Source organism: Brachyhypopomus gauderio, chromosome 2 (genome assembly GCF_052324685.1).
Source record: "Brachyhypopomus gauderio isolate BG-103 chromosome 2, BGAUD_0.2, whole genome shotgun sequence".
Classification (NCBI taxonomy): domain Eukaryota; kingdom Metazoa; phylum Chordata; class Actinopteri; order Gymnotiformes; family Hypopomidae; genus Brachyhypopomus; species Brachyhypopomus gauderio.
This window is the reverse complement of record NC_135212.1, coordinates 27222915-27248839: the sequence shown is the minus strand read 5'-3', so window position 1 is coordinate 27248839 and position 25925 is coordinate 27222915. Positions and strand designations below refer to the sequence as shown.

General features: G+C 44.2%; 2 protein-coding genes across 5 annotated transcripts in view; both read left to right on the top strand.

The window, feature by feature from the left end:
- The first annotated feature begins 643 nt into the window (after positions 1-643).
- Positions 644-4233, top strand: calub (calumenin b). Its single transcript, XM_076992854.1, has 7 exons — positions 644-782; positions 1298-1534; positions 1641-1834; positions 1918-2084; positions 2456-2516; positions 2609-2808; positions 3142-4233. Exons 2-7 carry the CDS (start codon positions 1314-1316, stop codon positions 3244-3246), a joined length of 948 nt encoding a protein of 315 aa, XP_076848969.1. The 5' UTR covers positions 644-782; positions 1298-1313; the 3' UTR covers positions 3247-4233.
- Positions 4234-9052: 4819 nt separating this feature from the next.
- Positions 9053-25925, top strand: part of kcp (kielin cysteine rich BMP regulator) — a 23125-nt gene continuing 6252 nt past the window's right edge. The window contains exons 1-33 of one of the 4 annotated variants that reach the window (XM_076992858.1): positions 9054-9268; positions 9444-9614; positions 10680-11230; positions 11348-11420; positions 11494-11708; positions 11950-12115; positions 14228-14304; positions 14451-14547; positions 14927-15009; positions 15236-15415; positions 15851-15944; positions 16159-16241; positions 16355-16448; positions 16580-16659; positions 17179-17264; positions 17484-17574; positions 17747-17840; positions 17993-18078; positions 18233-18326; positions 18463-18615; positions 18957-19063; positions 19157-19250; positions 19344-19514; positions 19861-19943; positions 20269-20362; positions 20469-20651; positions 20754-20924; positions 21074-21250; positions 21653-21735; positions 21939-22029; positions 22172-22254; positions 24666-24839; positions 25264-25443. In XM_076992858.1, the coding sequence (XP_076848973.1) occupies positions 9497-9614; positions 10680-11230; positions 11348-11420; positions 11494-11708; positions 11950-12115; positions 14228-14304; positions 14451-14547; positions 14927-15009; positions 15236-15415; positions 15851-15944; positions 16159-16241; positions 16355-16448; positions 16580-16659; positions 17179-17264; positions 17484-17574; positions 17747-17840; positions 17993-18078; positions 18233-18326; positions 18463-18615; positions 18957-19063; positions 19157-19250; positions 19344-19514; positions 19861-19943; positions 20269-20362; positions 20469-20651; positions 20754-20924; positions 21074-21250; positions 21653-21735; positions 21939-22029; positions 22172-22254; positions 24666-24839; positions 25264-25443 (4206 nt within the window). In that variant the 5' untranslated portion in view covers positions 9054-9268; positions 9444-9496. Of the gene's footprint in view, positions 9615-10679; positions 11231-11347; positions 11421-11493; positions 11709-11949; positions 12116-14227; positions 14305-14450; positions 14548-14926; positions 15010-15235; positions 15416-15850; positions 15945-16158; positions 16242-16354; positions 16449-16579; positions 16660-17178; positions 17265-17483; positions 17575-17746; positions 17841-17992; positions 18079-18232; positions 18327-18462; positions 18616-18956; positions 19064-19156; positions 19251-19343; positions 19515-19860; positions 19944-20268; positions 20363-20468; positions 20652-20753; positions 20925-21073; positions 21251-21652; positions 21736-21938; positions 22030-22171; positions 22255-24665; positions 24840-25263; positions 25444-25925 lie in introns of all 4 variants that reach the window. The other 3 variants (XM_076992857.1, XM_076992859.1, XM_076992856.1) reach the window with 3 other exon arrangements.

Sequence of the window (25925 nt, the reverse complement as noted above, 5' to 3'; positions counted from 1 at the left end):
ATATATATATATATATATGCTCAGGTTCTCTACTCGAGGCCTGTGTGCTTGTGGGCCATGTGCAATCTTCAGTTTTCTCTGTTCTCAGGACTGCATTCTTCTGGACAAAGATCTCTGACGTTTCCAGGATCTGTTGGACCCATTCTCCTAGTTTGGGAGTCACAACACTAGTTATCCATTGTGGGAGCTATGGATAAATGATAGTTTTCTTATTTTGTGCTAATAGAATTCACCCAAATTAGTTGCCACAAAAATCTGCTTCACTAGAGTTCTGATGTACCCAGGTAGACCTTTGTGAACAACAATGTTTTAGATACAAAAATAATTCTGATAACATGTAATCCTCATTAGATAAGTATTCTTTTTCTTACATGTTTAAATGTCATTTTAACATGTCATCATGTCATTATGTATGTAAAAAGCACAGGTACGTGTGCTTTTGTCCATCATAACTGTCTTAACCAACTTTCTCATACAAAGCCAAAATAAACAACGTTAAAACTGCGAATGAAATTCCAAACGGGCACCTGACACGAACCAAGGTGAGGACGACCCGCTTGAATACGTGGCAGATCTCAACCACTGACAAAACACGTTTCCCTGAAGTGGACCAATAGCGATGCGGGATGATGCGTGACACTAGGGGCGGGGTAGAGCTGTACCAGAAGCCTGATTGGCTACTGTTCGCCCAGCCAACGGAAGTGCCTCCGAAGTTCATAGTTCACATCCGGAAAGTTCCTGCTCAGCACCGGCTTGCAGAAAAAACGTTAGTTGGAATACTGGTAAGTTAACTCAGAATTTATTTAATTTTCCTTGTTGATGAATTCGAATTTTTAAAAGCACGCATAATATTTTTTAAGTATATATATAGTTCATTTATATCGCCAGATAGCAGATTAGCAGTGTAAGGAGAGCTGAGGTTAACCTTCCTGTGGTGGCTGCTAGCTGACCTGTTTAGCACCATCACTCACCCAGAACTGCACAATATAACTTTCTGAATTTACGCATCACTTATCCTAAAACAAGAAGCAAACAGGACTACCCTAGTTGACGGGTTTTTTTAAACAATTTGTGGCAGAAACATAGACTTGGAAATGTTTGGAGTCTTAGCGGATGGATGATGTCCTGTTTTCAGGGTTAGAATGGTAATCATTCATAACTATTAAACAATAATCAGTGAGGCTTTATGAAAGCTATTAAGCACTGATTATTGCTTAATAGTTATGAATGATTCAGTGCATGTTTTAATCCTTTTACCTGCTAAGCTAACCTAATGGCCTAATTTGTGTTTGAACAGGAATTCAGAAGACAGGATGGAGCTGTGGCCACTCCTGTTTTGTGTTGTCCTTTGTGTTGTCCACATCTCCAGTAAACCAATGGAAAAGAAGGACCGTGTTCATCATGACACTCCTCTTAGTGAGAAGGAGCACGATGATGAAGAGAATTTCGATTATGACCATGAGGCCTTCTTGGGCCAGGATGAGGCCAAGACTTTTGACCAACTAACTCCAGAAGAGAGCAAAGAGAGACTCGGGTACACACTCCCAACACACCCACTCAAAGGAATTAAAACTCCATCCATTTATTGGCAGCTATAATGATAACTCCCCTGTCTCTCTGTTCTTTACCTTCTTCTCCAGTATAATTGTCGGTAAGATAGACGAAGATCAAGATGGCTATGTTACTGCTGAGGAGCTGAAGAATTGGATCAAGCATGCGCAGAAGAGATGGATCTATGAAGATGTAGACCGGCAGTGGAAAACTCATGACCTCAATGCAGACACATATATATCCTGGGAGGAATACAAGAATGCTACATATGGCTACATTCTTGGTGCGTGGATATGCATGTCTGAGAGTGCATGTGGGTTATCATCATCATCATGACCTGGCTTATGATGGTATATGTGTATGCAGATGAATCAGATCCTGAGGATGGTTTTAACTACAGACAGATGATGGCCAGAGATGAGCGTCGTTTTAAAATGGCTGACAAAGATGGAGACCTGCAAGCAAATAAGGAGGAGTTCACAGCCTTCCTTCATCCAGAGGAGTATGACTACATGAAGGATATTGTAGTGCTGGTATGTCTTCTTTCTTAAGCTCCTCTAAACTGCCTTCTTGTTTGCTGTGCTTTTGCCAGTTGAAGTGAGGTCTTTAAGGACAGAGCTGGCCCAAGGCATACTCTTAATTACGTGGCTGCTTAGGGCCTCCACGCCACCTGGGGGCCCCCAAGAGCACTAGGAAATCATGATGAGCCTATTAATCACATAATTATAAAGATCTGAGGTGGTGGTATGGGGGGCCCTAAATGAAATTCTGATTAGGGGTTCATAAAGGCTTGTGCTGACCCCGTGTACGGGTTTGGTTAAGCATACAATTAAAATTAGTAGCCCCTCTTCTGATCCTGCTTGCATTACTGATTACTAATGGTTGTTCTCTTCCCTGTTCTCAGGAGACCATGGAAGACATTGATAAAAATGGAGATGGTTTCATTGATCTAGAAGAGTATATTGGTGAGTAGGGCACAGAGCTGAATAAAGAAAACAAATTCAGTCAAGTTGTGTTGTCCTCCGTCCCTTACTCACCCACTGTCTGGTTCAATCAGGTGACATGTACAGTCAGAACGGGGACTCCACAGAGCCGGAATGGGTGAGGACGGAGAGAGAGCAGTTCACAGAGTTCAGGGATCAGAACAAGGATGGACGAATGGATAGAGAGGAGACCAAAGACTGGATCCTGCCCTCAGACTACGACCATGCAGAAGCAGAAGCCAAACATCTGCTCTATGAATCGGATGCAGACAAGGTGAGGATAAAAAACCTTTGCCATAGTTTGCCCCAAAAGTACATGTATACATATTTACCTAAGGAGGGTATTCAAGTATCATTTAAAAAATGTTTTTCGATTCATTTTTATAGGAAATAATCAGTTATGTTATGTATCGTTAGTGTCAAAGTAAAGTAAATATGCTACTGAAATCCTACAAGGCATCCAGGATTTGACTATTTATAAAGGGTGCTCAGACGGAAACACACACTGATGACAGTGAGTGTGGACAGGATATATCCGATAGATAAATAGATGGACAGATAGATAATATCTAATCTGTATGTCTGTATGATTGTTTTCTGATTGTAGGATGGACAGCTGACTAAACAGGAGATTGTGGATAAATATGACTTATTTGTTGGGAGTCAAGCAACAGATTTTGGAGAGGCTCTAGTAAGACATGACGAGTTTTAATTTCTACGTTCTTGCACATGAAGAAAGCAGAATGGGTTGTAATTTATTTCTTAATTACTCATGTATGATCCCAGTTGTGAAAACTTCCAAAATCAAGAGTTTACAGGCATTTTTATATTTTTGTAAAAGGAAATTATCCAGTGTCCTTTAGTTAGCTTTTACGTCAAACATTTTTTGATTTATTTCTAGATGGCAAGTGCATCGCTTTTTGTGTATTTCAATGCACTGAACATTGAAAGTATTTATGTTACTGTGCATGGCAGGGGTCTGTGGAGAATTATAATTCTTCAACAGCACATGATGACTGTAGCAATGATTTTCAGTTCTTTTGTAACCATGTAATCAATTCTTATGGCATGTTCAATTTATGGCATGAACTAGCCTGCAGGTAGCTTGTTAAAAGTTAGTTGCCTTTACATTACAGTTTGCTAACTTGTAACTACAATTAAGTTGTGGCTATGGTGCATATTAAAAATACAATTACTCTAAACTTAAGTATTGTTTTTGTAATCTACATTTCAAATGTTCATAACCACTACATATGTTTTTCTAACACTTGGGTTTAAATTGGACTTAAAGTGTTAAGTATGATAAACTAATGTGTAATGCATTGTATTGAGGCAGTGCTGCTTCTGTCAGGAACTCGCTATTTAATATTTAGATGTGTTGTCCAAGAGTTGGCGAATTTACATGTTTCTTTCTAATAGTCTCTTAAGTGCCTTTCTGAGGTCTTCAGTCATGACTGAACATGTTAAAATGTCCTTGCTTCACTTTTCAAACTATTAAGAAAGATTTTGGAGTCTACTAACATTGTTGTACTTTTTTTCACACTACCTGGATCACTAAACTAGACTTGGATATCTGTTCACTTTTCAATATACTGTACATATGTATAAGTCAAAATGTAAATTGTTATAGTACATTCACATGGTGTAAATACAGTACAGGTTTTGCAAGCTTTTCACAATAAAATCTATCAAAAATAAATTGCGGAGTTTCTTTTGGTTGTGTATTGACATAGCAACTTGCACTAATGTTACATTTCATTTCATATCAACCATACTATGACAAATTAAAGTAGGAGTGTTTAGCTTAACTCAAAGTAATAGAAAATGGCTGTATGCTCTGGTTTTAAGATGATTCTAAATTCTGTGAATTTATAGCACGTTCTAAAGTGCTGCAACACTGAAGTGATCGACATTGCACAAGCACCATACAAAGACAATCTAGTGCATGCGTTTCTTCCCCTGTGGAAAGGACAGTCGCGTTCCCACAGTGGTTGTATTCTTATTGGTAAATTAGGCAAGGTGTGAATTGGGATACATTTTCTTGCAAAAGTGCATTTATTAGCCATCTTTATCAGGCAAAATATGGACATCTTTAATTATGATCTAGGGTTAGGGTCTTTTTGAAAATGGTATGGCATGGCTGAGTGGTAGCATTATGAACACCCTACAAATTAGAAGCTTTGCAAATAATTGGTGTATTGATTTATCTGAGAAAATGAAAGAAAATGCAGAGCTATAGCAAAACAAAAAATCAAAATAAGCTAATAATTAACTCTTGTCTGTCATCATATTGGACTTATCATCCTGAATCACTGCTGCAGAAAACACTGAGTCATCTGCATCTTTATTTGCTGTGCTGGCAACAGCTGCATCATCAAGACAGATCATTCTCACTTCTGTCTCGGTTTCTTTGAGACATGGCTGATTTGGGTGACTGGCAGGTTTCGATTAGTGATATTTTGGCTCATTTCCTCTTGTGCTATTTTGACAACCAACTTACTGAGACTTACGTTGAACCTTCGGCTGTTTTGTTTTCAAACGTGTTGCGTCCTGCTCTAGTGATTGTGTCTGAATCTGTATCGACTGATTTGCTAAATACTTTTAATGGTCTGCCTCTGCCATTGGCTTACATGGCTGAATAAGTACATCCCGTCATGCATGTGATGAATGTCTTAGATGGTGAGTTGACCATCCCGTCATGCGCGTGATGAATGTCTTAGATGGTGAGTTGACCATCTCATCATGCGTGTGATGAATGTCTTATCCGATGTGGTGTATAGACCACATGTGCCATGCAGGGTGGAGACGGAGGCATCGTAGCCACTGAGATCAGGGCAGGTAAATCTCATAGAATACATGCAGTTTAGGGTTTTAAACAGGTTCTGTGCTACAACCTTTACCAGCACTGTAGCAACAGCATACCTCTTAGGGTCATCTTGCTAAGCAGTCTGGGGCAACAAAATGCATGCGATACCTTCTGATTCATGTGTTATCATATATCATCATAGTGTTGCAGGAGCTGTTGACCAGACAGATAAAGAAGTTGGATGAAGTGGGTTCCAAATAAATGTCACAGACATATTGTATTTAATTGGATTTAGTGTCATCAGACCATCTGGAATCCATCTGTCTAAATGACCCCTTGAGGGGATTTATTGGTATACATGAATGAGGTTTGGATCATACACTTATTTCCAATGATTCTCAAAGTCCTTAACTGTGCTGCTAGGATAATCAGGGACTTTGTGAAAAATCAGTTGTAATAAAAGTAATGCCTTACTGAGTATCTGCAGTGTTAATGTATGAATTATACTGACTGCCAAGATTATATCAGTTTGTTGTACCCAGTTAGCTACAAATTCTCTGCTATGTTGCTGACCTGAAGTGGTAGTGACATAGGTCAAAGTAGTTCAACTGTCTGTAGGGTTCACTAAGTTCACTGAGTACTATCTAAGGAATCCCATTTAAGCCCAGAGCTGTCTTTGTTTTGATCCCTCTCAGTTTAGAATACACCTCCCGCATATCAAGAGAGGAGGCTTCTCAACAGGCAAACAGCAGATAGAACTAACACCTTTGTAAGTGCTGATACCAGCATTCCAGCCATACAGACACAACACAACATGGAAACAACATGGACACTACACGACATGGACACGGACACAACATGACAGACACATGGGCACCACACGACAAGACATGGACATGATACAGACAACACGACATGGACAAGACAAGGCAATCCCAGGAGACCAACCTGGGACATTCTACCTATGTCATATGATGTCACACCATCATAATTAAATGCTCCAGTTGAATCATGGGATACTACAGTGTGCAGCAATCGCATACTTCAAAATGTCTCCCGATTCAGTAAGCCATCCGGGTGCTTTTCGCTTACTGCAAGGGTGTCCAAAGTGCAGCCCGCAAGCCAAATGTGGCCAACATTCAAATTTTCCCAGAATCGAGTTAACATTCCCAAATGATCCCCCAACACAAGATAAACCACAAAAGCATGCACTCGAGACCTTACCGTTCTAGACAATGAACTGATTAACACAGACAGGTTAACACAGACAGGAGATTAGATACCAATTTACTGGACATGGATTAAGGCTGGCTTTGAACTAAATTGCAGAAGCCGTGGTAAGTCACCTGTGGAAATTATTTCTGGGTAAAGATTTGTCTTAATCCATTCGGGAAAGTGTGAAGTGAGAGAACGTGTGAGTCTAATTACATGATTAAGTGTGGACTTGTGTTCAAAATCACTGTCTTACTCTAACTGCACTCACCACAAGGGGCCACTACAGCTTGTGTGCGTTATGTAGAAAGAACTTCACACAAATATGTAGAAACATGACGACAGCAATAACATACGACTGATATTGTATGCACTTACAGTCATGGCCAAAAGTTGAGAATGACACAAGTATTATATTTTCACATGATCTGCTGCCCTCTGGTTTTGTGTGCTTGTCAGATGTTTTTAATCACAGAGAAATATAATTGCAATCATTATGAGTAACAAGCTTTTATTGACAGTTTGAGTTAATGCAGCAAGTCAATATTTGCAGTGTTGACCCTTCTTCAGGACCTCTGCAATTCTCCGTGGCATGCTCTCAATCAACTTCTGGACCAAATCCTGACTGATAGCAGTCCATTCTTGCACAATCAATGCTTGCATTTTGTCAGAATGTGTAGGTTTTTGTTTGTCCAACCATCTCTTGATGATTGACCACAAGTCCTCAATGGGATTAAGATCTGGGGAGTTTCCAGGCCATGGATCCAAAACTCTATGTTTTGTTCACTGAGCCATTTAGTTATCACCTTTGCTTTATGGCAAGGTGCTCCATCATGCTGGAGAAGGCATTGTTGATCACCAAACTGCTCTTGGATGGTTGGGAGAAGTTGCTCTCAGAGGACATTCTGGTACCATTCTTTATTCATGGCTGTGATTTTAGGCAAGACTGAGAGAGAGCAGATTCCCTTGGCTGAGAAGCAACCCCACACATGAATGGTTTCAGGATGCTTTACAGTTGGCATGAGACAAGACTGGTGGTAGCGCTCACCTCATCTTCTTCGAACAAGCCGTTTTCCAGATGTCCCAAACAATCGGAAAGGGGATACATCAGAGAAAATGACTTTACCCCAGTCCTCAGCAGTCCACGCCCTGTACCTTTTACAGAATATCAGTCTGTCCCTGATGTTTTTTCTGGAAAGAAGTGGCTTCTTTGCTGCCCTCCTTGAGACCAGACCTTGCTCCAAGAGTCTCCGCCTCACAGTGCGTGCAGATGCACTCACACCTGTCTGCTGCCATTCCCGAGCAAGCTCTGCACTGCTGGTAGCCCAATCCCGCAGCTGAAACACTTTTAAGAGATGGTCCTGGCACTTGCTGGTCTTTCTTGGGCGCTCTGGAGCTTTTCTGGCAACAATGGAACCTCTCTCCTTGAAGTTCTCGATGATGCGATAGATTATTGACTGAGGTGCATTCTTTCTAGCTGCGATACTCTTCCCTGTTAGGCCCTTTTTGTGCAGTGCAATGATGACTGCAAGTGTTTCTATAGCAATAACCATGGTTAACAGAAGAGAAACCATGATGCCAAGCACCAGCCTTCTTTTAAAGTGTCCAGTGGTGTCATTTTTACTTAATAATGACAGATTGATCTCCCGCCCTGTCCTCATCAACACCCACACCTGTGTTATTGGAGCAATCACTGAAACGATCTTAGCTGGTCCTTTTAAGGCAGGGCTGCAATGAAGTTGAAATGTGTTTTGGGGGATAAAGTTCATTTTCTAGGCAAATATTGACTTTGCAATTAATTGCTGTTAAGATGATCACTCTTTATAACATTCTGGAGTATATGCAAATTGCCATTATAAAAACTGAAGCAGTAGACAAAAAAATTAATATTTGTATCATTCTCAAAACTTTTGGCCATGACTGTAGGTTTATGCATATTTTAAAACTGGATCTGTTTGTCTCTCCTTGGGGACAAAGAGAGGAAAAGGCTGCCCCACATAGCTCTGTAATTAGATGGTGGATATGTTTAGAGCTGTGTCTCTTGGGCTATTGATAAACATCTTAGATTTAGATCATCTTAGATATCTTAGTATAACATCTTAGATATAGTATAGTCAAAGAATTACATATCCCATGTATTTCGCCTTCAGGCAGGTCATACAGTTCCGCTGAACATCCGCTGAACATCGGTCACACTGCACACCCTCCCAAATACATCATTCAATAATACCACTACATTTATTACAAGACCATACTATGTAGCTTGAGAAAACTACATTTTGTTGCACTTTCTAAGATGTTTTATGTGTTTTATGACGCGCTGTTTGTAAAAAAGCTACGCTGTTAACTTTAATTAAATTAAAGACTGAAGATCAGTTTTGGCTTCAGTACAAAATTGCGTTTTGGCGTACCTCCAGTCCGGAAATCCAATCCTGGTTTTAGCGCAGATAACTAGGAGGAGGAACTTTGAGAATCCCCTGCAGAATTGGGGTTTTAAAATGGTGTTTTTCGCCTGGCCCAAAGAAGTGGGATCAGTTAGTCAAAGGTGTGTGAGGGACGGGTGTCCAGCACCCCCTGCAGCCGTTTCAGAGCGCGCAACCTCGCATCGATCCCACACTGATCCGCGCTACAGGTCCAGTCAAGACCCGGAGGTTCGGTCCAGTATACAGCTGCATCTGTGACTCCAGGAGAGCGGCACAACTCTGATCCCAGACAAGTCAGCGCAACCGACAGATGTTTCTTGTTCCTGTCATAAATGAAAACATATTTCACCCGAGAAACGCAAGACTGCTGTTTGTGTTCCTGTAACATGAACAGTCATCCACTATTTTTGTTTAATTAATTTGTTTCGTTTCCAAGGGAAAAAACACATTTGTTGTCTTTCTGTGAAGAGGCTGCCGGTTGAGCGCATATCATCGCTGTTGTGTGGGAGCTGGTTTGCAGAATGGAGCTCCCTGTGAGCGGACGTGTCCTCATTGCTCACTTGACCTTGTTTTTGCTGGGGAATGTTTGTACTTCGTTACCAACTGACATCCAGAATCCTCAACACAATAATGACATCGGTGAGCATGAACAGTCACTGTTTTTATTAAAGATGGGGTTTAAGCGCCTCTCAATCCTTCGGAGGAAAGAGTGCATTAGAAAGCGAATAAGGGACGTTTAGATTATATAGTATTAGCTGCACATACTTGACCCCTCATGCGTTGCCAATTATCCAAACTGTTTATATCACTTATTAACTTCGGTTAAAACGGATCCTCCTGCTCGAACAGGTTATATAGTACAGTTCACTATTCACTCAGTCTTGCGGTACCTTACGCACGTGTGCAAACATATACACAGAACACGTAACGTACATAAATGTAAGTAAAACAGCGTTCAGTGATAACTCTAATTGTTCACTCAATGTATTTTATCCAATATGAGAAGACGCTCATTCGAAGATTAATTTTAATATATGTGCTCAGTGAATCATTTATACACACATATAAGTGAAACGGTGAAAACAGGCAGCTTAATCTTGGATGGATGAAATGGAGACGCTTCTGTAGAGATTTGGGGAGTTTCCAATTTGTAGAACACTTGCATTGCAACCTGCGTCCAGGATGCACGTGTGGAAAAGAACGTTACGTTTCACGTTTAGTGCTCGTTGGACTGAAACAGATGGGCAGGGAGAGAGACGTGTTCGCACGTGTACATGGTTCACACAGACACATACACGCGTAAACCCATCCTGGCTTCATGTCCCATGTCAGTAGAGATAAATGAACCGGTGAAACACGAGAGGCTTTGTCAATGCGGAATCGTGAGAACACCTTTCTGCTGTTCTAATCAGATACCTTGCCCCGTGTGTGTGTGTGTGTGTGTGTGTGTGTGTGTGTGTGTGTGTGTGTGCGTGCATAAACAGATGTGCATACCATATTTGTGCCCATGTAAAGCATGGCTGGATGCAGATGACAGTATTACATTTATTGCCACAAGTTAATTTTGGTTTTATCTATAGTTTTTACTTTTGTGTGGTTTGTTTTAAGTGTCCCTGGGTTTTATGTCTGTTGGTGTGCGTTTTCCTCATCATATGTCCTGTATTGTCTTGTTGATCTACATTTTGCCACATTCTCTTTATTTAGTCATTGACCTCCTGGATGTTCTGAACATCACCAGCTCACCTCTAGGGGTCACAGTGACTGACGGTCGTGACCCCGGGGTGAAGGCTTGGTGTCTCCAGCCCAACACACCGCACCAGACACTGCCACGGGGCGACTCCCTCCGTCTACGCAGGGCCTCGCGGGGCTCCCTGGGCCTGCACCTGGTGGGCCGCCAGCCCGGCGGCACCGAGGCCACCCTCATCTCGCTGCGCTCGGCGAGCGGCCGGAAGAGGCGCACCGAGCCCCTGCTACGCCTCGTCTCCAGCACCCGCGAGGACTGGCTGCGGCTGGAATACCGCTCAAAGGAGGGCTCCAAGACAGAGCTGCTGACCCTGCCGGGTGGAAACCCCTTCTCGGGTGGAGGATGGGTGAGGATGTACGTGAGTTTGGAGCCCAGACGTGTGATGCTGTTCGTGGAGTGCGAGGAGGCCACGTCGGTGGATCTGCCCCCGGAGGCTGCAGCGCTGAACCTGGACTTCTCCCGTGACATTACCTTCTCCAGCACTGCAGGAAACAAGGCCAGAAGGTTCACTGTGAGTGGCAGCCGTTTGCTTCTACGGATGATTTTCCTAGTCTGTTGAGTTAAGAAAGTGCTCTCAGAAAGGCAACATCAGGCCATCTGATGTAAACCTTTGGTCCTCTGTTCCCAGGGCTGCTGGCAGACTGCAGAGCTTATCTCCAAGGTGTATCAAAGGCGTCTGTGGCACTGTGATAACATAACAGGTATGGCATTTTGCTTATGATATGATAAAGTGGGTCCACACAGTCAGCATGTGTAAGTGTTTCCTATGTGCAGATCCCACACCAGGAACAGAGTGGCCTCCCCCTCCTCCCAAGTCTCAGAACTCAGAGCTAGATGTAGTGCACGACCAGCCCAACTTTGCGAGTGAAGTGGGTCTCCAGAGGGATGCAGAGAACCCCCAACCCCGTAGGGAGCAGAAACAGCAGCTCAGCAGGCTGGAGAATGAACTGCACAACATCGTCACTGAGCTGAACAGGCTCCAAGCACAGGTACACACACAGGAACACACAGGTACACACACATGTACTACTGGCAGTGAAGAAGCAGGAGCTGCGTGTGCGTGTGCGTGTGCGCGTATGTGTGTGTGTGAGTGCATGTGTTTCTGTGTCTGTTTTTGTTGCTCATGGTTTAGTTGTGTTCAGAATTGTGTTAAGCAGATTAGTTTTCACACTCTGCATGTGCGTGCGTGCGTGTGTGTTTGCGTGCGTGTGTGTGCATGTATGTGTGTAGAATGAAGACCTGCAGGCACGAGTGAAGCGTTTGGAATCATGTGAGTGTGTGCAGAGGACTTGTGTGTGGGAAGGGCGTGAGCAACAGGAAGGGTCTCGCTGGGAGACCGACCAACACACCATGTGCTCCTGTGTCTCGGGGAGAGTCCAGTGTGCCACATCAAACAGTGAGTGACCGCTCTACCCCAGCAGCCACTTCTGTACTTGGAATAAGCTAGCACCTCTTCCTAACACATGCTGCCTGCATGAAGAATAGCAAAAGACAAAGCAAACGTACAGCAAAACCTAAAACGGCAATCACTGTAGGACAAAAAAGAGCCGCTTGTCTCACAACATCTGTCTGTCACACCCTCCTTTACAGTTTAGTTTTGTTTCCTGTGTTTTAGTAGATATGATACTATCAGTTTGTAAATTTCCTCCCTGTAATCTCTGTAATTGCTGGTAATGGTCAATATTACTCGTTTAATGTAGTAAAAGGGGATTTGTGTGTATGTGGATTCAGGACTCGGTCACCTCCCACCATGATGGAGCCACATTAAGTATGTTAGTTTGCCCCCTCATTAGCATGTACCTGGAGCTCATCGCCGCACCTCTGCACCCATGACCCTCGGTGCTCCTCTGTAATCTTTAGCGACACTGATGCACAGGCGCTGACGGGTTTCGGCCAGACGGAGCAGACGGGGCAGAGCGGCTGGCCTCCACCCTGGGGTGGAGCTCTTCAGTGGGTGGCGGAGATTAGCAACTCATGGAAGAGTGATAAGAGTGATGAGGTTTGAGTGCACTGGGTCATGACCACAGGGGTTTGCCCCCCTCAGGGGTATGAAACATTTGGGAAGAGTGGCATTAATTGTGATTGCCCTATTGGGGGGCATTTTTGGTTACAACCCTTATTGATTCACAGATTTGGCATGAAAAAAAAAGAAACACTGGTGAATGGCTGGTTCAAAGAAAACCTTCCAACCAGACATTCCTGTGCAACATATGAGTCGACACTGGAGCAAGTACTGGAGGAGCAAAAGACTGCAACTCCCAGGATTCCTCAGCTAGGTCTGAGGGTCTTTTAATCTTTCGTATAAGGCCTTAGGCTTATTACACATGACCTTAGGTAACCTAGAAAACTAGAAAATTATATAAGTTAAAAATCCACTATCTCTGTGCTAATAGATCCTCTTGGGCGTAATGGAAGAAATGTGCTGGTTCAAATAACCCACTTTGTGTTACACAGACTCTTAGAGATAATAGGCTGCAATCTGAGTAAAAAAAGAGTTGCCTCACTATAGCACAACTAGTTTTAGAAATGTAATTTTGGTGTTTTATTTTTTTTTATTTGGAAAAAAAGCCAACCCCCACAACATTAAGGCTTATTTTTGTGGTGGAATTTGTGGAATTCATTTGTTCATGAACTTTATTGGACAACTAAAAGCAGACCAGAGGAAGCAGTGTTATCTGTGTGAGTGAACATTACAGTAGTTTCCTCAAGGCTCTGGCCCACTGTGTCCCTCTTAGAACATCTCCAGTTCCATAAACACTCCTGTTGACTACCTGTACCTCCTCCTGTTGACTACCTGCACCTCCTCCCGTTGACCTGTGCAGCGGGCGAAGATGCTGCTTCTTTTCATTCCTGAAAATGTCTTTGTGAAAGGAGAGAGTGAGAGGAAGGGAGTGAGAGGAAGGGAGTGAGAGGAAGTGAGGGAGGGTTTTAAACTGAATCCTGACCCCTCTGTGTGGGCATGCCATGGTTCATCCCCCTCTTTAATTGTTTCTGCATGTCTTTCCAGTTGCACTCTGCAACACACAGCTCTCTCTCTCTCTCTCTCTCTCTCTCTGTGTGCGCGTGTGTGTTTAGGTGGGGTGTATGCATGTGTATTAGTGGGTGGGTGATTGGATTAATCTATTGTAGAGACCTCCAGCTCCTAACAGACAAGCTATTTGTATCTGTTTCTCGCCTCTGTCTCCCCACTTCTAGGTATTCTTTAGCGGATACCGTTAGAAGCTAGCTTGTGTTTCAGAATCTCCTAATTGTGTGTGTGTGTGTGTGTGTGTGTGTATGTGTGTCAGGTCTTGCTTTTACGTATCAGATATTTATATGGCAGTGTAATTAATAAGCATGCCACCTTCTATTTGACCCATCAACTAGTCCTTTCAAATGTCATGAGCATGTCTGGGTAAAAGCCATATTCAGTGCCCTGTTGAATTCCAGGTGTTGTTAAGACACGTCCTGTGGCGGCGCTTTTAGCCCTGTGTGTACTGAGAGACACTGTCTGTTTTCTGGCTCGCAGAGTGCAATTATGATGGCAGGACATACAGCAATAATGAAGCATTCAGCCCACATCCCTGCACTACATGTGTGTGTGAGGTACATACTCAATGATTTCTGCTTTTGTCTTTTTGCCTTCTCTCTCTCTCTCTCTCTCTCTCTCTCTCTCTCTCTCTCTCTATCTCTCTCCTTCTCTCATGTTAAATAGATCTTGGGTGGTGAATGTTTGAATGTTATCTTTTCAGAATGGCCGTGCTGCATGTCAGCAGGTACCCTGTCCTGCTCTGTCCTGTACTGATACTTTTGTTCCTGAAGGCAAATGCTGCCCTGTTTGTCAACCAGGTATGCACACATAAAAAGACAAATTCAAAAATACCCACAGGTCCTCTTCTGCCTATGCGTTCAAAGAGATGGCAGATTACTGGACTTCCTGTGATAACATTGCAGTCCTTGAAAAGGCTGATTATGTCACATGGTCCTCTTGGTCTACTGTAAGATGTTAGGAGCTTTGATGTGATCTGTGGTAAGGTCTCAGTAGGCAGGTAGACAGTAGATTTGACTTGATGGCATTTTCTTTATTCATACACTATCATTTTTCATGCCCCAGCACCCTGAGAAATGCAAACACCATGTTCCAAAAAGTCACCAACGAACATCATGATTTTGTTTTATGGATTCTTGGGGTCCCCATTCATGAATAATGTAACATTCCCCTTGTCAGCCCGTACCTCATGTCGGGTGGATGGTAGACCCTCCAATGGCTCCTTCAGCACCTCTGACGGCTGCCAGACGTGCTCCTGCCAGGTGAGTGTCCTACACACACTCCACGCTACGCTACTCAGACGTGCTCCTGCCTGGTGAGTGTCCTACACACACTCCACGCTACGCTACAGTCAGGCTGCAACTTGCTGCTATTCAACACTGTTGCAAACGTCTCGCTTCGACTGCTGAGATCAATGTACTGTATGGGCACAGCGAAAGCCTGTTCCCAGGTGGAACAATGAGACCAGAACACTGTTCTTCTCCCCAGAACGGCGAAGTGTCGTGTGTTGACACGCAGAGATGTCCTCAGTCCTGTCAGGATGGGGTGAAGCCTCCATTCGGCTCTTGCTGCAGGGACTGCTCCCGGTGTACATTTCAGGGGGAGATCCTTCTCGATGGGGCCTCCTTCCTTAACAGCCATGATCCTTGCTCACGCTGTGAATGCAAGGTAAGACTGCAAGGTAGCACGCCTCCGTAGAGCATAAACCTCCATAAATCTGCCACTGATCTCATTTTGGAGTTCTGTCTCTCTGAATCGATGAAGTATGAAAAGGTCTTTTATTCTGTGTATTATCCAAGGACCAGTGATTTCATATGCTAAATCGGCTGCGAATGGTGGTGCTGGGCCAGTAAATAGGTTATCAGACCAATCATGGATGCCGGGGGCACATTCATTATAATACCACATCTAATTGTAGATTGCTATTGAACAAATGGCAGACTGGATACAGAGGCTAGTGTCAAGAAAGAGCAATGTGTGTGTGTGCATACACTCCTACTTACACTTCTGTCTTACTGTAGAGATGATTTGTTGCCAAGCCATATTGCACAATATATTCTTCTATGCACTTGTGTGTGTTTGTGTTTGTGTGTGTGTGTGCAGGAGGGGAATGTTGTGTGTAACAGTATGTCTTGCTCCGCTCCTGACTGCAATTTGTTGGAAACTGTTGGAGGGGAATGCTGTCCCAGGTGTCGAAGTAAGTGTGTGTGTGTGTGTGTGTGTGTGTGTGTGTGTGTGTGTGTGTGTGTGTGTAGGAAGTTAGGAACAGAATACTGTCCAAGGTGTTAATGTACCTGAGCGTGTAGCTGTGCACTCCTCCATACGGGTCTGAGTGGCTCAGTGCCTCCGTGCTGTGTGTGAAGTGATGTGTCTGTCTGCTCCTGCTGTACCGTGAACTCCTCCCCCTACAGGTTGTGTCCATCAAGGCCAACGCTACCAACATGGCTTCCGATGGCAACACCCAGACAACCCCTGCAGTGTCTGTACATGCTTCGTGAGTGTGATTACATTGAGCCCATGTTGTCTGTCTTAAAACTGTACATCTAACCACTTATTCTTTCTTATAATCATATTTAAATATACAACCCCCTGCTCTCCCTGTTCCAGGAGGGGTCTGTTCAATGTGACCTGCAGGAGTGTAACCTCCCCTGTAGGAATCCTCCCGCCCCGCAGCCGGGAACCTGCTGTCCTGTCTGTGATGGTGAGTTGACTCTGTCAGTAATGTTTAAGTTTTCTGGTTGTCACTCCTGACTAAGACTGAATTCTAATAGGTTTAGCAGACATTATGAATTGTCATCTCACTTGTCCTGAGTTCATCTGTGTTCTTCATAGGTTGTGGCTTCAATGGACACAATTATCAAAATGGGGAGCGAGTACCCAGTGGTGATCACTGTCAGCAGTGTGTGTGTGTGGTGAGTCAAGATGAATACACAGATCTCCATCGGTAACATAACACGAATACACAGATCTCCACCATTAATATAACACGAATACACAGATCTCCATCAGTAACATAACGCGAATACACAGATCTCCACCATTAACATAACGCGAATACACAGATCTCCACCATTAACATAACGCGAATACACAGATCTCCACCATTAACATAACGCGAATACACAGATCTCCACCATTAACATAACGCGAATACACAGATCTCCACCATTAACATAACGCGAATACACAGATCTCCACCATTAACATAACGCGAATACACAGATCTCCACCATTAACATAACGCGAATACACAGATCTCCACCATTAACATAACGCGAATACACAGATCTCCACCATTAACATAACGCGAATACACAGATCTCCTATATTACTATATAAAGAGCATTCATCTAGCTTGGTGGATCATTGTAATCAGCAGGACTACAGGCAGATAAAGACATTATCATGTGTTGTTGTTGTGTCTGTTTCAGAGTGGGAATGTGCACTGTGAGCATCACCCTTGTCCTACCACGGCGTGTTCACATCCTGTCAGGAGAGCGGGAGACTGTTGTCCACGGTGACTGTTGCCCTCCTTTGACATAACACAGAGGAGGACTCCATACAGTCTGACTCCTTTTGTTTACGTATGTGTGTGTGTGTGTGTGTGTGTGCCCGCGCGTCTGTGTGTGTATGTGCATGTGTGTATATGCGTGTCTGTGTACATCTGTGTGTCTTTGTGTGCGTGTGTCTGTGTGTGCGTCTATGTGTGTGTGCACGTCTGTGTGTGTGTATATAGGTGTGAGCAGTGCGAATATGAATCTCAGATATATTTGGATGGACAAAGGTTTGTGTCTGAAAGGAATCCCTGCCTGCAATGTCAATGTGTAGTAAGTATATTATTTGTACCATAGGATATCATGGCCCATTTGTGACTGTACCTGAAATTAGGTCACATGCTGACTTATATATATATATATATATATATATATATATAGGATATTTGTACTTGGTACGTTTGTGTGTGTGCGCGCGTGTGTGTGTGCGCGCGTGTGTGTGTAGTCTGGTGTTGTGGACTGTACAGAGGACTCATGTCCCCCTTTGCGCTGCACACACCCAGCAAGACAACACGGCGAGTGCTGCCCCACATGTGACTGTGAGTACACACACACACACACACACACACACACACACACATATACACACACATTTCCCCATTTTTAAACATCTGTCATCATTTAACAAAATAATAAGAAGTCCTAGATGTGCTATGGTAACTACTGATCTGAGCTCTTGCTGTGTGTGTAGTGTGTGAATACGACAGAAGAGTCTACACTAGTGGGACAGTTTTCAAACCTCAGGAAGACAATCCCTGCTTAACCTGCACCTGTCAGGTTAGAAATGCACTTACACTCTACAAACAACTATTCTGAAATGACCGAATCAAGAATAATGTTTGACATACAAAAATATCAACAAAAAAGGAACATTTAAAACAAAAAAGCATGTGTATTTGTATGTGGCTGTGTGTGTTTGTTCCTTGTGAAGGCGGGTAGTGTAAGATGCCATGAGCAGAGTTGCCCCCAAATGCAGTGTGCTAACCCAATCAGAGAGGCCAATTCCTGCTGCCCAGTCTGCAAAGGTATCACCCCCAGGATATATCTAACCTACTACTGCAGCTGTCAGAAAGGATCTCCTTAATACACGTGTTTTGTCATCTGTTTCCTGTGTTAATGACTCACCTTCATGTCTGTGTGTGTGTGTGTTTGTGTGTGTAGCGTGTGTGTTTGATGGTGTTCATTACGTGGAGGGGTCAGTGTGGGTTCCTGAGAACGAACCCTGTAATAGATGCTCTTGTCAGGAGGGGCAGGTGTCGTGTGAGGCCATACGGTGTGGTCATGAGTCCTGCTCTCATCCCTACAAAGAACCTGGTGAGATGGAGGAGATGGAGGGTGTGAGTGTGAGACAGGGAGTGGATGGGTGAGACAGAGGGAGTGTGAGTGTGAGACAGAGGGAGTGGATGGGTGAGACAGAGGCAGTGTGAGTGTGAGACAGAGGGAGTGGATGGGTGAGACAGAGGCAGTGTGAGTGTGAGACAGGAAGTGGATGGGTGAGATGGACTGAGTGGGAGGGAGTGAGTGTGGGAGAGAGGGGGTAGAAGGTGAGAATGGAGGAAGAGACAGGATCGGCCTTCCTGTGTCTCATATATTGAGATTAGGAAGCTGACATGGTTTTATGATATAATAATTCTGGTTTTGTTTTTTAATTCCAGGACACTGCTGTCAATCTTGTCATCACTGTTTCTTCAAAAACCATGTTTATGAGAATGGCCAGTCATTCTCTGACCCAGAAACACCTTGTAAGACGTGCATGTGTCAGGTATACAAAACTGTCCAAGACACAATATCCTTGCTTTTAGCATTAGTTTAGCTCTGCTTGAGCATGTTTTGGTGGACATGTGTGTCTTCGCAGAATGGCTCGGTGCGGTGTTCTGAGGTCCAGTGTCCACTGTTGTCCTGCTCCAACCCTCACACACCGTCTGGAGAATGTTGTCCTCGGTGTGCAGGTAAGAACTTTACCTGCCGCATGTCCCACCAATCTGCTCTCTGCTCTCTGTTCCTGCACTGACTGGTTCTTCTCCTCAACCCTCCGGTCTCAGACTGTAACGTCAGGGAACAAGTGTTTGTTAATGGCGACACGTTCCCGAACCCTGGGAACCAGTGTGAGGAGTGTGTGTGTAGAGGAGGGCAGGTGGACTGCCATCAGGAGTGTCCCAGAGCAAACTGCAAAAACCCTTCCAGAGGGAGCTGCTGTCAAAACAACTGCAATGGTAGCAAAGACACACACACACACACACACACACAATCACGCACACAAGCACACACTCACACCCACACACACACACACACACACACGCACTCTCACACTCACACAGGCACACTCACACTTATGCATGCACATGCACTCTCACACTCTCACACTCACACACATGCACACTCACACATGCACACACACACACACGGACACTCATGCATGCACATGCACTCTCTCACTCACACATGCTCTCACACACACACACACACACACATGCACACACACACACACACACCCACACTCACACATGCACACACACACACACTCACACAACCTCTCACTAACTCTCATTGTCTCTCTAGCTTGTACATATGCAGGTAAGGAATATCCAAATGGTCTGGACTTCTCCCACCCAACAGACAAGTGCAGGCAGTGTCACTGCAATGTAAGTGCCACACAAGCATGACATTCTCATGGATTCTGTGCTACAGCTACCTTCTGTTGAAGATCAATGGTTGTGTGTGTGTGTGTTTGTCTCTGTGTGTGTGTTTGTCTCTGTGTGAGTGTTTGTCTCTGTGTGGGTGTTTGTCTCTGAGTGTGTGTATGTGTGTGTGTGTGTGTCTGTGCGTGCGTGTCTGTGCGTGCGTGTCTGTGCGTGCGTGTCTGTGCGTGCGTGGCTGTGTGTGTGTGTGTGTGTGTGTGTGTGTGTGTGTATCTGTCTGTTTCTGTGTGCGTGTGTGTGTGTGTGCCACTTTGTTACGTTATGTTAGAACGGTAATGTCCATTGTTTGAGGAGAAGATGTCCTGCTGTCACCTGCAGTGAGCCCGTCAGGACAGCAGGAGAGTGCTGCCCTCAGTGTGCAGGTCAACAAACACTTCCTTACCATTTAGATTTTTTCACTTTTCCAGTAAATCTGGAGAAGTTGTCATTAAGAACCACTGACTATTGCCTGTTGTTCATGTGCTGCAGTGCGCTCAGCTGACTGTTATTTTGAAGAACACGTGTTCAAACACACACAGCACTTCTACCACCCCGCTGACAGCTGCCAGTCATGCTCCTGCACCAATGGGACGGTCAGCTGCCACCGTAAGCCCTGCCCAGCAGCCGTCTGTTCCCACCCGGTCCAGCAGGACTGCTGCCGCACCTGTGATGGTATGAGAGTGGTCGCTCAAACCTCAGTTCTCCTTCCTGCTTCTGTGTAGATGCTACGTCCCCAAGCGCTGAGCCTGAGCACGTTGCTCCGTCTTTCTGCAGGCTGCCTGTACAACGGTGTGGAGCACGCTAACGGCGTGATGTTCGCAGACATCTCGGACCCCTGCAGCACGTGTGTGTGCCGTGAAGGCACGGTCACGTGCAAGAGGAGACGCTGTCCTCAGACCACCTGTCCTCATCCTGTCGAGGGACAGTGCTGTCAGAACTGTGATGGTGACTGCTTTTTAGTAATACTTTTCTCTGATGTCTTAAAGATAAACATCTATACAGACGAGAGAGAGAAACATCATCTTGAGGATTGTCAATAAAGAACCACTGAATCTTTGAATAATTGTGTGTGCGCATATGTGTGTGTCCTCAAGGTTGCAATTATGCCGGTGTGGAGTATCTGAATCACCAGGAGTTTCCAGACGCCACAGACCCCTGTAACCAGTGCATGTGTACGAACGGTCACGTGAGCTGTCGGCGAAGGCCCTGCTACAACCCTGGCTGTTCCCACCCACTCACCCTGCCTGGTCATTGCTGCCCTGTGTGTGATGGTGAGAGACCCCCCACTCTACCGCACTCCTCACAGATTACACAGATTACTACTCCGCAATTTCTCAGAACGGATCATTCAGCTCTTTGTCATAACTAATCTGTAGCCCCGGCTGAATAGTAGTTCTTTGGAAATTTTACAAACTGAAGTCCAGTGAACGTCCCAGTTTGACTGATTTGTACGTGGAGCAAGGGAAGCCTTTCCTGGTGGTTCTTTTAAACCCTTTTAAGTCTAAATAGATTATCATCTGTTTGTTTAATGATGTTCATGCCCTTTGCACCAACACAGAACACCACATGAGAGGTTAGCTACCGCCAAGATGTGGAACAGCATTTTCCACTTGGTGTTTGTATATTGTAGCAAATTTTGTGGAAGTGCTAAACAAATCTAATTTCTCTCAAAGGCTGTTTGCTAGACAGTGTGGTGCTCCATAATGGACAGACGCTACCAGACCGTTCAGACCCCTGTAATGACTGCACATGCAGGGTAAGCTAAGTGTGTGTATGTTTTACTTGTGTGTGTGTATATATGTGTGTCAGAATGTGGCCAGTAAACTGTTGTTGCTTGTAAATGATGCATACACACTGTTCATAACAGTGTTTGTGTATGTGTGTGTATATGTGTGTTGGTGTGTGTGTGTGTGTGTTTCGGTGTGTGTGTCCGTGTTTGCTTATGTGTGTGTTTTTAAGGCTGGTTCAGTGCAGTGTGTAAGAAGAGTGTGTCCTCCTGCTCCTTGTCCCAACCCTGTCAGAGGTCCATGTGACTGTCCTGTCTGTGAAGGTGTGCAGTACACACACACACACACACACAGCATGCATTGCTAGAGTACTCCAGTGGGGCTTTTTTGCCCAGAAGAAAAGGAGAACATCAAAGGGTGAGCTGAAAAGCAGACGTTCCACTGATATTGAGTTTCTGTGTGTAGGTTGTCACTTCCATGGAAGAGATTATGCTGAAGGAGATTTATTTACAGCACCCAATGCAGACTGTGAGGAATGCAAATGTACTGTAAGTGTGTATACCACACACACACACACACATACACACACACACACAGTAGATTAGAGTGTTCTAATAGATGTCTAATAGACACACCAAAATGATCAGAGAATGCAACATCAGCAATTTCAAGATTAATAAGATCTATACATTTAGAAATGATGTAAACTAGAGTGTGGCCATGCCTGTGAGTTGGACCTGACACATGTTGTATGAGATCAAATCAGCTAAGAATCCTCATGAATTCAGAAGTGATTAGATTTAATGAAATATCCATGTGAATATTTAAATCCCCAGGAATTAAAACAGCATAAAAACAATTACAGTTCTAGAAAGCATTTCTGCAAAATCTTAAATACATCTGTGTGGAGTCTTGGAGGATGATGGATAACAACCAATAAAACTGGATAATTAATGTTGAGTTGTACTGCCAGATATTCAAATGATATTCAAATTCTCCCCTTATGAAATCTGCTTACAGCTGAATGCTTTATGGTACAAACATGCCACACCACCACTTCTATTATTTACTCTAGAGATATTAAACAAGTTGCAAGTTGCTGTATTGCTATCAAGCCATGTCTCCATTAGGAAGAGAGTCAAGACAATAATCTTCAATCAGCTATTATAAAAGACTAATTTGTGAGTGAACGGACATTTAGTGAGGAGTCTTCGTTTTTGTCTTCGTTTAAGGCAAAATATGGGTTCATTTTGGGTTTTACCGAATGCCGGGGAAGACCGAACTTGACACAATGTAGCTTGTGTGCAAGGCTTTCAAAATGAAGCTCAAGAATTTTGGTAACACAACAAAAAGCATTTTATTTTACCACTTTATTTTTGTTAATTAAATGTGAAAATGACACTTCATTTGCTGCATTTGTCATTCTGTCTTGTAAAGCAGACTGTAGTAGATCATGCAGATTTAGAGACTGAAGCAGAAATTTTTATAAATCAAATCGTTTTTTAATTGAATCGTGGCCCCCAAAATCGGAATCGAATCGAATCGTGAGACAGTAAACGATTCCCACCCCTATTACTCATACATTTCAATGGAATCAGATTTTGTTTGTTAAAATGTGTTGTACTATAAAGGTTTCCAAATCTGAATACATTTTATTTTGATTCTGAGAACCACACCACCAGCTATTTAAAAGAACTGGAATGCGTGGGTTTCAGTGTGTCAGATCTGAGAATTCACTGAGTGTGCAGGAAAAGTAGGTGAATTCCTTCCAGACTGCAGACTGTAGTTTTGCAGAATCTCATCAATTTTCCAGAGCATACCTTTAAGACAGTGAACAGAGTTTCTGATGGGAGACAGTGAGATCCTAACAATGACTGACATGTCTGCTGGTGGTTGGGTGCAAGTTCTGTGAGTGGTGCCATAGAGTAGATTATCCACAAGCATCCGAGTCCGTCTTGTTAGGGTGAAGCTGATCAGATTTTAAATTTGAAATTGACAATGAAATGTACCTCCCGATGGGCACAGGCTGTAGCAAGCCAGCTATTTTGAGCCAGCAGTCTGGCAAAATGACCAATACCCTGGTGCACAGTTGGTTTTGGTCCAGAGATAAACACTTCAGACAGGGAAAACTCCAAAATGTCCAGCAGATGGTTAAAATCTTGTTTCAGAGTCTCGGACCGTTGTTTGTTAAACATCGCTAGTGCTGACATGCACAATCAGTCTTCCCATATCTGGATTACCATGCAGTATGCGTGGAATCTTTGGTATCATTTCACAGAGAGTAACACAAGGAAAACAAAAATCCTTAATAATGTTGCTCCCTACATCTCTAATGACCTGGTCCCAAACCAGTAGAGCTTTGGGCCGCAGAGGTTCCCTGCGTCTCTTCACACTGTTTCCTGGAGAGGGAGGTTCTACAAGGTGTTTTTGAGGCGAGAGTTTCTTATTTAGCCGAATGTTCTGTCTTGGAGATGGCTGCTTGCCACAGCCGTTGTATGTGTTTCTGTTGAGTTTCTTCCCCCGAACAAGAGTCATTATCATTGTTATTGTTTGCTCAATTGGGAGTTTGAGGCCAAGGTGAGCTTGGGCTTTGCCCTCAGTACATCCCAGCCACAATGCAGAGACGTCTCTTTCTTTCCCCGTCGTGAGGATGGTTTTAGCAAGGAAGCTACTTTTGTGTTTAAACTCATCGCAAACTACACTACTGATGTACATACTCTGTGTGTGCATGCCTATTTCTGTGTGTGCGTACGTGCGTGTGTGTGTGTGCGTGTGTGTGTACGTACGTGCGTGTGTGTGTGCGTACGTCTGTGTGTGCGTGCATGCCTGTTTCTTTTTGTGTGTGTGTGTGTGTGTACGTGCGTGTGTGTGTGTGTGTGTACGTGCGTGTGTGTGTGCGTACGTGCGTGTGTGTGTGCGTACGTGCGTGTGTGTGTGCGTACGTGTGTGTGTGGAGCAGGAAGGTGAGGTGCGGTGTAGTCCTAAGTCCTGCCCCAGTACTACGTGCCATCACCCTGTGGCCGACCAGTGTGGCTGCCAAATGTGTGAGGGCTGCCGTTTCCACGAGAGACGGTGTAATAATGGAGAGCACTTTCCTGACCCCCAGGACCACTGCCAGCACTGCACATGCCAGGTCCCTGTCTCCAATACACCCATTACACCCTCCACCACACCCTCCACCACACCCACCACCACACCCTCCACCACACCCACCTCTACACCCTCCACCACACCCTCCACCACACCCACCACCACACCCACCACTACACCCACTACACCCTCCACCACACCCACTACACCCTCCTTCACACACACCACTACACCCACTACACCCTCCACCACACCCACTACACCCCACTACATCCTCCACCACACCCTGCACTGCTCTTAACACTGCATTTTCTTTTTAGGCTTTTGAGATTTATACTTGATGTAGTCAATAATAATCCTATGTTGAAATCTTATGTTTATGTCAAAAGTGTGACAAAGGTGTGTGTGTGTGTGTGTGTGTGTGTGTGTGTGTGTGTGTGTGTGTGTGTGTGTGTGTGTGTGTGTAGAACGGTGATGTGTCATGTCAGTCCAGGTCGTGTCCTGAAGTGTCCTGCAGGAGGCCAGTAACCCCTGTAGGAAAATGCTGTCCTGAATGTCCCAGTGTGTGTGAGCACCTCGGGCAGCAGTATGAGAGTGGCTCCAGCTTCACCTCACCCAGTGACCCCTGCTCCACCTGCGTGTGTCAGGTGAGAGGGCCGGCCTTACTGACGCTTCATCTACAGTAACACTCCCTGCGCTGCTAAGATCATCATTGTTGTCATCGGGATGATGTGCATAAGGGAAACAGTGACAGATGTGGATTATGGTAAAGAGTATCTTGCGTGTGTGTGCGGTTAGTGAAGCTGTGTATGGTTTCTCAAAAACTACATTTGCCATGGAGGGTTGGTATGAACTTATGAACACTCAGTTGTGTTCTATAAGGAAACTTTAAATAAATATCATAATTAAACAATGAATATTCTAATTTCCAAAATGAACAAATGAGTTGTTATATCTTCCACGAAAGCATCTTCCCAATACATCCCAACGTCTTGACTTCCTAAATGTTGTTTATGTTCTGTATTAATTGATGTATTTATTGAGTCAGTCTCTCTATACATATTTCTATAAATTGTATATTCATTGCTGGTGAAATCATACATATTTACTGTTTACCCTAGAATTTACA

Coding starts and splice junctions, on each gene's coding strand:
- calub (XM_076992854.1), top strand. CDS start 1,314: ATGGAGCTGTGGCCACTCCTGTTTTGTGTTGTCCTTTGTGTTGTCCAC. Junction 2,085..2,455: donor TGAAGGATATTGTAGTGCTG/GTATGTCTTCTT, acceptor CCCTGTTCTCAG/GAGACCATGGAAGACATTGA. Junction 2,517..2,608: donor TGATCTAGAAGAGTATATTG/GTGAGTAGGGCA, acceptor TGGTTCAATCAG/GTGACATGTACAGTCAGAAC.